Consider the following 14,451-nt stretch of genomic DNA (forward strand, 5'->3'; position numbering starts at 1 on the left):
ATCTATGGTGGCGACGTCAGCCCAAAAACACCCAATGACACTGGTTAAATAAGATCAATAAAGATTTGAGGCTACAACTCTGAGATTGTCGAAAGTTTATCCTATCTAAAATTGAAAATCACAACCGATAACAGCTACGATGATGAAATCCATGCACGGTCATTGACTCTTTCAGATTATAAAACGTCATGTATTTCTCAGAGACTTGGATCTTTAACGAGAAAAATTGTAAATTCTTGGCCGCGTTCGACAGAAGAATCCTTTGGAGAAGCTCTTCTGCAAGAGGATGGAGAATCTGTAGCCTACATAACGATGAAATCTATGAGTGATACTGTGACCGTCTGGTTGTGGACGAAATCCGGTTCAATAGGTTGCGGTGGGCGGGTCACTTAATCCTTATGGGTGAGGAAACTTCAGCCCGGATAGTCTATAAGGGTAATATCTATGGTAGAAAACGAAGATGAGCCCGACCCCGCCTCAGATGGAGCGATAGGGTAGACCAGGACGCCAGACAGTTTTGGAGATATCGAATTGGTGGACCTTTGGGGGGGATGTCTGGAGTTCCTTCTTAAGGGTGGCCAAGGCCGGATAGCTGTTGTTGCGTTGTTTGATGATGATGATGACAGGCTGGCGTTTTCAATAATTTAGCGGGTGGTGGAAAAATTAATGAATTCGATCCACAATATCCTGATGAAGGAGGAGCTTCGAAGGAAAGTTGCAAATAATAACACGTGTCGCTGTTCCTAATCATGCCTCGCGATATAATACCGAGATGGCAGTCCATCATGGTAAGCAAAGAAGAAGGAAGTGTTTTTAGGGAATAAAAGTCGCACATAATCGTAAGGCAGGAGCCAACGGCAAGTTTTGAATCTTTTAACGGCAAAAAGAAGATGCACAGACAGTCAGACAGACAATGAACCGATCTTAAGCACGAGCAGATGACGAAAGATGGGAGGTTGATAAAAAGTAGGAATAATGGGGGTTCCAATATGGAGGCATTAGGGGCTCCAAAAAAAAGAGATAATGGTCCAAAGATATTCACAGGGAGGGCAATGTATGTAGTAATTGATAGCGACGAAGTTGAATGAAATGAGATTGCACAGAAGTATCTGGCGGTTGACTGGATCTTATGTGGAGACTTATTGCCTGTAAATGTTTGTAAGCAGGGACAAAAAGTTGCTGATTATTTATAATTACACAATTCTTTTATTGGTTATTTCAAAAACTGCATCTTTACATTTACATACTTACAAAAACAATGCAATATGAATTGAAATTCCATGACATTCTGATTTTACAAAAAGCAGAATTTCGTTTTCCCAATAAATGAATTTTAAGTTTTTTTCTCTTTCCTTTTACTTTCGTGATTTTCCAACCGAGGGTTGTATAAGTACTTTACTAACTACATTTTACAATTATGTTACTTTCTTTGCTGCAATTTTTAAAACAAAATACTTCAAAACAATATTTTTGGACTCTACAAATCTACAAACAATTTTGAATGGCTCAAGTAAGAGTGAGGCGTCAATTTTTACAAAATATTCAATTTCTCACAGGAAAAATGCAACTTGGCTTTCGTATAAAAACATTTTCCACTTGACTTTTTACATGAGCCGCTCCAACGGCATAAAATGCAATCTTAATTACGTATAGATAAAATACGATACACAATAATCATTAAAATGCAGAAAAGTATTAACAGTTTCCATTTGATTTGTATTTTAACAATTAAATTTAATTAATGTGTTTTGATGTTTATGTGTGCGTGTTAAGTGTATGCGTGTGGGTTCTTAAGCATTGTTTCGCTCTCGAGACAATGGGAACTCTTCGGCCGCTTTGAGCTCCTTCTCGACTGGCACTTCACGTCGGAAGACTGTCTTGTAGGCCAGAGCAGCGAGAATTCCACCGGCCATTGGTCCTACCCAGTAGACCCAGTGGTGTTGGAAGTTTCCGTTCCAAATGGCAGGGGCGAATGATCTGGCTGGATTCATACTGGCACCGGTCCATGGTCCCTGAAATAAAGATGAAAATATGTTAGCCGAGTCATTTGTGAACCATAAGGGTGATGGTCGTATATGTAACGTTTACAATATTATTCAAACTTAAATATCTCTAGAGAATATCCTCGCTGCAATTATTAACATTTTCAAAATTAAGCAGCCTTCACACTGACTTCTTCTTCTTTTTCTTCAGCCTTTGTCCCGTTCACAAGCGGGGTCGGCTTCTTGCGTCAAGAACCCTTGCCCATTTCTCGACAGGACCGGGGCCCGTCCTGCCGCGTCGACTGAGGTGGACGCCCTAGCATTTCTCCGAGGCCTGTGACTTAATCCGATCATCATGTTTGTAACGACATTCTATGCATTTTCTTGGTCGACCTGTCGCGGGGCCTGTCACCAAGAGAGATCAGGTAGGATTTAGTATAGTAGAATAACTCCAACTATACTCTATTTATCCCTTTCCCTGATCTCAGCATTTTATTTTTGTTTTACTGAGGATAGTACAGAGTACGTTGCCTCAAACCCTCCTCCTTTACCTGGGCTTGGGACCAGCATACTATGTTAATAGCATGGCTGTGATATTTTTTTGTAGTAAAGGGTGTGCTCACGTCAAAGCCAAGGTATACTCACGTTAACAGTCAAACCTTTAAGGGTCTGATTGATCGAGCTTCTAAAGGGTCATTTACCACCGAAAACGTGGTACAGACTTCGAAACTTCTGTTGGCGTCTTTCTACGACCGGGACGTAGTAACGTTACGTGATTCTGGTCGTTCGACAGGTGGTCGACGGTAGTACTACTCACATTGTCATCCTCGTTGCCAAAAGATCCAGTGAAAGTCGAGCAACGGCATTATCTCCGTAGTAAATTGTTTTATCGAGGCCGAGGTCTGTCCTCCAGTTCAGCGAGGTTGTTGGTTCACCTGTAGCTCAGAAAACAGTTTTCAGATGGGTGTTGAAAGGCCCAACTACCTCGGAAGATTTGCTCGGAACAGTTTTTGAGGCGTATATTGTATCGTCCATAGATTCACTGAGAAGTGAACTACAAAAATTCTGGAAGATGGAACAGCTGATCCCTGACTTGGGAAAGCGAAGAATTCGAGCACACATTGTTCCGGATAGCTGCGTGGTTAGAGCACAAAGTTTTCTTACGGAAGACCGCGGTTCGAATCTCATTGGTGACAGTGGGATTTGTATCGTGATTTGACGTCAGATACCAGTCGACTTGTGGCGTAGCAGGATTCGCGGCATTCGCAATTTATTTCTAATGTTGCGAATACCAGCGGACAGATGACGTCACCGGCGCTCTCACTCAGTTTAGACCTCGCTACAGAGACGAGAAATGTCATATTTTGGAATAACAAAAAAATGAGAACCGAAAAATACAAGATGTCAGAAAAATAATAGAAATAACTAGCACCAGTTGTGTTGTTGGAAAAAGTGAAAAGATTCCTATATAAAGTTTCCATGAAATTCATCCTTTGTTGAAGTTGTCAGTGCCATTGTTTTTATGAAATAAATGAAGTGTTATAACCAGTGAACATCGTTGTTCTTAATTTCTAAAGACTCAGTTGTGAATGCGTACCTGAGTCAAATTAAGGTTATAATCTTGGGCGAGCGAGATTATCCTGATAATCCTGTAGTGTACCGTTACGGTCTTATATGAAGCGCTCTAACACACTTCAAGGCCCTGATCCAATATGGATTGTTGCGCCAACGATTATTATTATTATTATTCCGACCTATAGTCGAGGTAAGGGATCAGAATGTTGAAAGAGGAAATGTATACGGCACTGTGATCTGCGCGATCACCGACGTAGGAACTCGAGGTGCAATTAAGCTCTGTTGAGATATAGTTTGATAAATATTATTATGTATACACTCTTAGACAACTGCGACAGATACTTTTGGTTATTAGGCTCCTATTACTCCTCAAGGTACTGCAGTACCTAAAAGATTTATTACATCGGACATTGCTCGATTTTATGTTACACCTCGTTCGAAGGTATTTTACCCGTTACATCACAAGTAAAGATAAAAAAGTTGATTGATGGTTTCATCCAGGACAGAAGCAATTGATCAGGCACCGGCTCACCTTTGCCCGAGCGTGACCGAAAGTGGCGACATGTGGTAATTGTTCCATTTATGTATAATCGCAAACACGACATGAGCGGAAATTATCTTGAAATGAAATCCGTCGTGTGTTCAGACCTAAACTAGGCTAAAGTGAAATTTTTTGTTGAGGATGCAGCGGGTCCAGAGTCCACATCCATTTGATGACGGACTGAGCCACTTGGGAAGCAACTTACTTCCTCTCTTGTGGTCCATGAACTCCTCTTTTTTGGGTTAAACACCAAAAAGTTGATTGACGGTTGCGTCCAAAAATTTCATTTCGGCCTAGTTTGGATCTGAACATACGATGGATTTCACTACAATATAATTCGCACTCATGTCGTGTTTGCGATTACATATAAATGGACCGATTACACTTTCAGTCACGTTGCTCCCAGGGCAGGGGTGGGCCAGTGTCTGATCAATTGCCTCTGTCCAGTTTTCTTAACTTGGAACTTCGCGAGCATTGTTACTCACTAGTTTAATAGTAATGGTTCCCAAAGTCCCCAATTTAGAGAAAAACTAAGCAAAGAAGGTGGTGTTGATAAGCCCCCAGTTTGGTAAAACACGTTGACGAAAGGAACTTGCATATTAAGGGCTAGACAGACTCGTAGGTGGTGCTTGCATGGTTACGTGTTAACTTTATTGCTAATCCTGTTAGTGTTCGTTGTCGTCTTCACAAAATTTTTCCTATTTAGGTAGAGCTTATTTCAACTTTCAACTGTAAAGGTGATAATATTGAAACAATTTTTAAGGGATCGTGTTTACTATCCCCGTTGGGTGGAAAATGTGTTCTCTACCGCAGGCAGTTTATCAGATACAGAGGCGTTTTCGTCACAAAAGATGGATAATCCCCAGATGCCCTGTCACAACTTTTTGTATATCCTCGGTCAAATGGTTCTCTAAGAACGTCATCCGCAAAAATAACGTACTCCGTCGTCAACATCAAAGTGAAGAATCTTCTCCTAGTACACCAGACAGTCATCAGCATATCCATCAGCTGCTTCTACATCGGCTTCTGAGACGGAATCAGAAGCAGACAACAGAGATCATAAATTCGAATGGTTTAGAGCTCAACAACCCGCAATGATGGATCCCGAAGCTTCCACCCGTCAAGATACCAAAATTCAGCAGTGATGTTAAGGAATGGAAGTCCATCATCGACATCTCCAGCGTTATTAACAATAATCATTATATTTCCATTGTGGATAAGATGCAGAATATTTTACGTCACCTTAAGGGCGATGCAAAACCATCTACAAATCACCCACAACAAATATCACGCTATCTAAGGCCAGATTTAATAATGAGAGAAAAGTCATTACTACTTATATCAACACGATCCCTGATGCACCTTGCACGAAATTCCGACTTGTTAACGATATGATATCAATCGGCGATTGATTAAAAGAATGCCTCTTGGGTTTAAATAGTTTAGACTGCCGCCCCGACGAATTTTCTTCGGCATCGTAACTAGTCTCTCAAGCCATCGAAAAATTCCAACCAGTTGCTTCAACTTTTTGAGAAGCGTCATCAAAATCTGGAGAGAATAAAGGTGACCAACAGCAGAGCTCTGAAGGGATTATCTCATCATCATGAGTGGCGCAACAACCGGTATCCGGTCTAGGCCTGCCTTAATAAGGAATTTCAGACATCCCGGTTTTGCGCCGAGGTTCATTAATTCGATATCCCTAAAAGGGGGTGTGATCATCCTCATCCATACGGATAAAGTGACCCGCCCACCGTAACCTGTTGAGCCCGATTTTATCCACAACCGGAGGTCATGGTATCGCTCATAGATTTCGTCATTGTGTAGGCTTCTTCGTAGGATTCTTCTCTCGAACGCGGCCAAGAGTTTGCAATTCTTCTTGCTAAGAACCCAAGTTTCCGAGGAATACATGAGGACTGGCAAGATCATAGTCTTGTACAGTAAGAGCTTTGGCCCTATGGTGAGACGTTTCGAGCGGAACAATCTTTGTAAGCTGAAATAGGCTCTGTTGGCTGATAACAACCGTGCGCGGATTTCATCATCGTAGCTATTATCGGTTGTGATTTTCGACCCTAGATAGGAGAAATTGCCAACGGTCTCAAAGTTGTATTCTTCTATCCTTATTCTTCTTCGTGTTTGACCAGTGCGGTTTGATGTTGTTGGTTGATTCGTCTTCGGTGCTGACGTTGCCACCATTTTGTCTTGCCTTCATTGATGTGGAGCCCAAGATCTCGCGCCGCCTGCTCGATCTGGATGAAGGCAGTTTGTACGTCTCGGGTGGTTCTTTCCATGAAGTCGATATCGTCAGCATAGGCCAGTAGTTGGGTGGACTTGAAGAGGATCGTACCTCTTGCATTTACCTCGGCATCACGGATCACTTTCTCGAGGGCCAGGTTAAAGAGGACGGATGATAGGGCATTCCCTTGTCGTAGACCGTTGTTGATTTCGGATGGTCTTGGGAGTGATCCTGCTGCTTTTATCTGGCCTCGCACATTGGTCAGGGTCAGCCTAGTCAGTCTTATTAGTTTCGTCGGGATACCGAATTCTCCCATGGCCGTGTACAGTTTTACCCTGGCTATGCTATCATAGGCGGCTTTAAAGTCGATGAACAGATGATGCAACTGTTGTCCATATTCCAACAGTTTTTCCATCGCTTGCCGCACAGAGAAAAGCTGATCTATTGCTGGTTTGCCTGAAGTGAAGCCTCTTTGGTATGGGCCAATGATGTTCTGGGCGTATGGGGCTATCCGGCCTAGCAAGATAGTGGAGAATATCTTATAGATGGTACTCAGCAACGTGATACCTCTATAATTGCTGCACTGTGTGATATCTCCCTTTTTATGTATGAGACAGATAATGCCTCGTTGCCTATCGTCAGGCATTAATTCGCTGTCCCATACCTTGAGCACAAGTTGATGAACCACTTGGTGTAACTGGTCGCCTCCATATTTAATCAATTCGGCTGTAATTCCATCGGCTCCTGGCGACTTATGATTTTTTAGTCGATGAATTGCACGGACTGTTTCTGCTAAACTTGGTGGTGGCAGTATTTGTCCGTAGTCTTGAGTTGGCGGGACCTCCAACTCGCCGATGTTCTGGTTGTTCAGTAGCTCATCAAAGTGTTTAACCCATCGCTCCAATATGCCCATTCTGTTGGAAATCAGATTTCCCTCTTTGTCTCGGCAGGATGAGCATCGTGGTGTATAAGGATTCATCCTGTTGTTGGTAAAACTTCCGCGCCAGGTGCGGTTGCTCCCTGTACTTTTCTAGTTCACAGACTTGTTGGTTTTCCCACGCTTCCTTTTTCCGTCTGTAAAGTCGCTTCTCCGCTCGACGGAGTTCGTGATAAGACTCTGCGCGTGCCCGCGTTCTTTGAGAATGCAACATTGTTCAGTATGCGGCATTCTTCCGTTCCGTTGCTAGCTTACATTCGTCGTCAAACCAGCCGTTCCGACTCCTTTTGCGGCTGGGGCCAAGTATGTTTGTGGCCGTATCCATGATAACGTTCTTCAGGTGATTGTGAAGATCATTTGTTGATGCTTCATCTCCAGGTCCTCTGTTGACTGCGGTGATTGCGGCATCCATTTCCCTCTTATAGGTGTCGCGGAGGGTTGTGTTGTGGATGGTTTCAGTGTTCACTCTCACCTGATTGTCAGAGAGGATTCTAGGTGGTATTGTTATTCGAGCTCGAAGCACCATGCCAACGAGATAGTGATCCGAGTCTATATTGGCCCCCCTATATGTTCTAACATTCATCAAGGCTGAGAGGTGGCGGCATTCGATCAACACGTGGTCAATTTGATTGAAAGTGGTCCCGTCTGGAGAGGCCCACGTATGTTTGTGGACTGCTTTCCGCGCAAACCAGGTACTTCCAACAACCATTTCGTGTGACCATGCTAATTGAATAATCCGCAGTCCGTTATCATTTGTTTTTTCGTGTAAGCTATGGGAGCCAACGTATCGCCTGAATACGGGCTCCTTCCCTACTTGGCTGTTAAAATCCCCAAGTACGATTTTGATATCACATCTGGGACAGGCTTCGAGGGTTCGTTCTACTGCCTCGTAGAAGGTATCCTTCTCCGACTCTGCAGTCTCGTCTGTAGGGGCGTGAACGTTGATGAAGCTTATATTTCTAAACTTGCCCCGCAAGCGCAGAGTGCATAGCCGTTCGCTTATGTTTTCAAAGCCGATAACAACAGGTTTCATTTTTTGGCTGACTAAGAATAAGGATAGGAGAATACAACTTTGAGACCGTTGACAATTTCTCCTATCTAGGGTCCAAAATCACAACCGATAACAACTACGATGATGAAATCCGCGCACGGTTGTTGTCAGCCAACAGAGCCTACTTCAGCTTACAAAGACTGTTCCGCTCGAAACGTCTCACCATAGGGTCAAAGCTCTTACTGTACAAGACTATGATCTTGCCAGTCCTCATGTATTCCTCGGAAACTTGGGTTCTTAGCAAGAAAAATTGCGAACTCTTGGCCGCGTTCGAGAGAAGAATCCTCCGAAGAATTTTTGGCCCCCTACATGAGGATGGACGATTCCGTAGCCTACACAATGACGAAATCTATGAGCGATACCATGACCGTCCGGTTGTGGATAAAATCCGGCTCAATAGGTTACGGTGGGCGGGTCACTTAATCCGTATGGATGAAGATGATCCCACCCGGAAAGTCTATAAGGGCAATATCTATGGTAGGAAAAGAAGACGAGGCAGACCCTGCCTAAGATGGAGCGATGGCGTGGGCCAGGACGCCAGACAGCTTTTAGGGATATCGAATTGGTCGACCTCGGCGCAAAACCGGGATGTCTGGAGTTCCTTATTAAGGCAGGCCTAGACCGGATACCGGTTGTTGCGCCGTTGATGATGATGATGAAGAAACCTACTCCGAGCACATGGTTTACTGGATGACCGCTATAATATATGGTGTAGTGGCTCTTCTCCAGGAAACCGGTCCTTGTCCATCGCATCTCTTGCAACGCTGTTATATCAACCCTATATTGGGACAGGGTATCGGCTAGCTGCTCATCAGCTTCATCTCTGTACAGGGAGGGCACGTTCCATGAGAAAATGTGCAAATCGTTGATCCGTTGTCGTTGCCGGGTCCGTCGTTTTAGAGTCTATCCTGTCCGAGGCTCCTTTCGTAGCTCCGTAACATCGGTTTTCCATGTAGGGTTGTCAGCCCTACCCAACCCCCAACCTGGAGGACCAGTTGGTACAGTTTGTCCCGCTTTTAGGCGCGAGAGACTCGCCTTCATCCTTCTCGTCTACAGCTTTTCGTTAAGAAAGAGCTCCCAGCGGTCACCACGTGGAGGTGGTTTGGTAGTAGAGCTGTTGGTGTTGGTTCAGCAGACATTTCCCAGGTTTTATGCTCCATCGTGGGTACCAATCCACGTTTCGCCCTGGGACCTATACTACCCTTTGACCAAGGGATTATCTGCATTTCCCAAAAAGAACATTTTGCATGCAACAATACTGCACTTACTGGAGAGCGCCAAGCGTTTGTCATAAAAAAAAAACTAAACTCATGCTTCCCGGTATCTTTCACATAAAAAAATTTGATTCTGACAAACGGGGAGACAACACCGCCAATATGTTCTATTTACCATATCATGCAATGCGTAAGGAGGAGAGTATAGCCACTAGAATAAGAGTGGTCTTTGAGGGTTCGCCTAAGACTCACTCTGGATTAATTCTGAATAATCTTCTGCGATGTGGATCAACAAAGGTTCAATTTGATTTACGCAAATTCTTTTCCACTGGAGGGAACATGGTTATGTGTTCGCAGCGGACTTCGACAAGATGTTCAGGCATTTTTAACGTATTCTCTGGCCGAATGATTCTACACAGCCAGTCAAAGAATTCCAACTGAATACAGTTACATATGGGACAGCATCAGCAATGTACTTGCCAATTCGAGCAATGCAACACTGGCTTATGACGAAGAGGAAGCCTTACGAATCGCAAAGGGAGTATTGAAGCAATACTGGTCAAGCTAATGAGCGAAGGATGCTTCAAACTTAGAAAGAGGGTATCCAATGATGAGCTTTGTTGATACATCTTTCAAATGAATTAGTGTAACAAAGAACTGTCGACATCTCTGGTGAAGAGATAATCAAGTCATTGAGCGTATATTATGATTAGCGACCGTAGGTTTTGTAATTGTATTTACGTGCTTGGTAATTTGAGCTTTTCATTTCAAAATTATTTCGGATTGAAGTGCCATCATTTTTTAACAAGCGCTATGAAATTCTACTACAGTAACGGGGCTCTACCATCGCATTATCAATAATTATTGGACTACATTTCAAATGGCTACTTCGGAGCTCAAGGACTTTTTCAATGAGACATCTGCATTTAGTCTGATGATACTAATGATGACATAATTTCGAAGTCCATTCGGGCTGGAGCAACTTTGAGGATCTATGAGAAGCCGCGGTTGACTCTTCAAAGGATAAGAGAGGCACGTCCAGACTTCCAGACATTTTCTTATTGACAACGCCTTCCTGGCTCCATTTAAGCGATTTTCCGAACCGCAACCATCGTTGAAATGGTCTTTACTTCATGTTTTGCAAGTCATCATCAAGTTAATAAAATTGCCAATGAATAAATCACAAATTCCGCGTGTCTCGGTCTCATTAATGTAGTTATTTGTTTTTGGAGCTTGAGGGGTCTTGGAACTGCCATCCACTTGATGGGAAACCGGACCAATTGGAGAGCAATTTTTCCTATGTTTTCTGGTCCATGGATCTCTCCTTTCGGAATAACAGCTGAAGTCCAAAAAGACAGACGACTACGGTTTCTTCCAGGGCAGAGACAACTTATTACATGCAGAAGTTGAAGGATAATTTGGTATAAAGATGCAACATCCGGGTTAGCGGGACAATCAGCTTCATATGCACAATCGAGGTATTTATTTTCATTTCTTTTGCAGGTTTTGAAGTTAAGCCGTGGCGTTTAGATAGCGATTTCGGGTCGCTGTTTAGTTTATTTTGAGGCCTTCTTCAATGCGACTCGCAAAGTCTCGGGATCACCACACGTGTCTTCATGAACTCACTAGCAAAGTGCGTGCAATTAGACTTACTAAAACATTATATATTTGTATAAATACACGGAACTAAAGTGTTCTCTTCCATAAAGCCTGATAATACCAACGCAACTCCGCGAAGCACCCGAATAAAATGAAAAAATAAATCCTTTGGTCTTAACTTGTCATTAACTTTTATTTAATTTGAGTTATCTTCAATGACATGTTTTCTTGGTTTGTCTTCCGTTATTGTAATGCTTTTATTTTAGGTCGATGTATTCTGGAAACTTCCATTTTTGTTATTTATAGAAACTTGGTGTGACTTCGTTATTGTTATCATGATACATTCTTGGCCTTGGCCTTGGCCTTCCATTACTGTCAGTCAAATTTTTTCAAAGTCATTGTCACGGTTCTTTTTCCTCGGAGTCGTCTTTTGAAGGTGTTTTACATGCAGCTGAGAGGGAGCTACTTTTGAAGCTGGTGGCTTCTTCGATGCGGTTATGTGATACTCTTGGTTATGTGTGAACCCGTTCTGCTTTCCTTAACACTTTGCATTTAGTATTTCCTGTAATGTAGGCGCTGTACCTATCGTTTATTTCCGTACTTAACTTGCATTTAGGCTTCTCCTTGCCACCTTCTGGAAAATTACCTTTTTCACTACATTTGTAAATCTGATGATCTGCACGACTTGCGGTCTGTCTTCTTTGCCCGTAGATCACCCATTTAATACGCACTTTACCTGTGACAATTGCCTATTTTGATTTTTCGATTGGAAGGCTTATCAACGATATCTGTGTATCAAAGTCCACTTTTCTAAGTCTTAACGCACTAGATTCGCTCATTGATTATTGCCTTAGTGGCGACTGTAAAATTTCACAGATTTCGGACTTTGTATGATTACCTCTAAGCCACTCGATCATCACAGAACCTTTGCCTATTTTGACCGTTGCTACATAACTTAGTGACACTCCAATTTTCTGGATCAGGTTGCCATTGAGTGTCCGCTTTGTAGATATACAGTTTTGGCTCAGGTCAGTTAGGGAGGTGTATGCTTTGACCTTGCGCTTCCCATTACGGATCACTTAATAAGTAATGCGGTTGTTTTTAATGCAGATCATAATTTTGATGAGCTCTTTCCTTCGTTGGTGTTTAGTAACTTTTGCGGCTCGTTCCTCATTATTTCCAGGTTCTCCCATGCGTTGTTTTCGTCTAACTAATCTTTCGATCGAAATCTTCCTGTCCCTGTTCTTCTCAAATGTTATTGGATAAGTGCAGAACCTGCGTAATATTGAATTTTACACCGTCATTTTCTGTACTGTGGTATGTTAATTTTCCCCAACATGTTCATAGCCTTATCCTCTACCGAATTGTCAGATGGTTAACTACACTAGCGTGTGGGTATCAGAAAGTTCGCAATGATAGGGGATTCCCCCATATCCGACACTACACTAACACGTAAGTATTAGAAGAGTTCCTTCTGGGCTTTTAAAATTTGGCGCCCAATGTGGGTCAATAATTAATAATTTTATTACATTCTGAACAATATTTTTAAACCAATCACTGCCGCACACAACTTCAACGACTTGTGCTTTCGCCCTTATTTCCGCCACTTTTGCAGGTTGAACTTAACCAAAATTGATAGCAGATCAAATCTTATATAGTATATGAAAAAAAATCACAGAAAGAATTGAATACTTACAGCAGCAAGAGCCAAAGAAGCAATAGTCAAACCGAATTTAATTGGAACGGAGTCGTGATGTTTAGCGTTGCGTGGATCCCATACACCGCAAACAACCCAAATGAGGGAGGCTGTAATGAGCAATTCGACGAGCATTCCTTGGAACGGGCTGATCTGTGGGTTTGGCATTGTTGTGCACAAGCCGATGGTGGAGTTATTGGGGAAGAAGGCTTCGGCTGGACTGACTGCTTTCAAGAGGCCAAAACCAACAAATCCACCGATCATTTGTGCTACGAAGTAAACAGCGGCCATGGGCAGGGTAACCAAGTTATAGATGTAAGCAGCGGCTGTTACGGCTGGATTAATATGTGATCCGGATACGCAACCGAAAATTTGCACAATGAACATAACTGTGAGACCGAAGTTAATGCAAATGTTGAGATGAGTGCTTGGAACTCCCATGCTCGAAGCACATCCCATACAGCCGAAAAACACCAATAGAGCTGTGCCTATCAGTTCCGCCAGAAAGACGGAAACTTTGTCCAATGTTTGCATCTTCATACCTGGAAAAAGAAAAAAATTGGATGTTAGGCATCAATTAATTAAGGTCTACGTATTATAATAAGAATCAATGGTTTGTTCCTGTAATGCTGCTTTGCGTAACCTACACGTAAGTACGGTACCCTAAAAATTCACATGATAATCACGAGTACGACAGTCGTAAAAAATATTCTTGATATTTACTTACTTGAAAGCAGTTGAATACGAGTAACTCTTTACGTTTCTAAATAGTTACTGACAGTGAAAAACTCATGTGATTCGCACGTAAAATGATTAAGCTTCTTATCATCAACACTTGTCCCCTTAAATTCAAACACACCACCTGAAGTGAGAAGTCTCTTTCCTACCTATCACACTGGTTAATAGAACCTGATATCGGAGCTGTTCCTCTGAAAATACTGAATGAATCTAAACTCCAAAGTACACAGATAGGACCATGCCATATTTTCATATCTTGCTGATTAGGAGTTAAGAATAGGATCAAAATATTACATTTTACGCTGTGCCTATTGGCGCAAGACTTAGAACGTGCAGTGCAAATATCACTCACGAGTATTTATCAAAGAAGCTGAGTGCGAATTATTTCACCATGATAAAACATTTGTTATCTATAATGTGAAACAATGTAATGGTGATTTACGCATGCTACTTAACAATTATCTGTAAGCTCGGGGATTAAAGTGCTTGAATTCGAAATTTCCCAAGCATTTTTGTAATTATAAAGGCATGCGCACGCATGTGCGCAAACAATGTTTATTCCGGTTAATAGTTTGTTGTTTATAGCACACATAAACATAGAGTGCGAGTGGATCATTTAATCAGGGAGTAATACTTGTAGAGCATGAGCTTAAATGTATTCTGTAAGCGGATACTATGCTCACGTAATATATTAGGTGCACTATCTATGGAGACAGTAAAAATTCAAAGTGTTAACAACGATCTTATCTACGGCTTTTCCTGCCTTTAATTTCTGCTCTATTGCCAATAAAACCGATCATAATGTATGAGATAAGTTTGACGTATTGAACTCAATTAAAATGCCTTCGAACAATGTTCTGAATGTCGATCATATCGTCGATTTCC

General features: G+C 42.3%; 1 protein-coding gene across 5 annotated transcripts in view; it reads right to left on the bottom strand.

Annotated features, from left to right (window-relative positions):
• Window positions 1-1,183: 1,183 nt before the first annotated feature.
• Window positions 1,184-14,451, bottom strand: part of LOC119653660 (aquaporin AQPAn.G-like) — a 232,047-nt gene continuing 218,779 nt past the window's right edge. For 4 of the 5 annotated variants that reach the window (XM_038058484.1, XM_038058486.1, XM_038058485.1 and 1 more), the window contains 2 exons: window positions 12,829-13,370; window positions 1,184-2,012 (listed from right to left, as the gene is read on the bottom strand). In XM_038058484.1, the coding sequence (XP_037914412.1) occupies window positions 1,791-2,012; window positions 12,829-13,370 (764 nt within the window). In that variant the 3' untranslated portion in view covers window positions 1,184-1,790. Of the gene's footprint in view, window positions 2,013-12,828; window positions 13,371-13,555; window positions 13,711-14,451 lie in introns of those variants that run through there. The other variant, XM_038058490.1, reaches the window with a different exon arrangement.

This window comes from Hermetia illucens, chromosome 4 (assembly GCF_905115235.1).
Source record: "Hermetia illucens chromosome 4, iHerIll2.2.curated.20191125, whole genome shotgun sequence".
Lineage (NCBI taxonomy): Eukaryota > Metazoa > Arthropoda > Insecta > Diptera > Stratiomyidae > Hermetia > Hermetia illucens.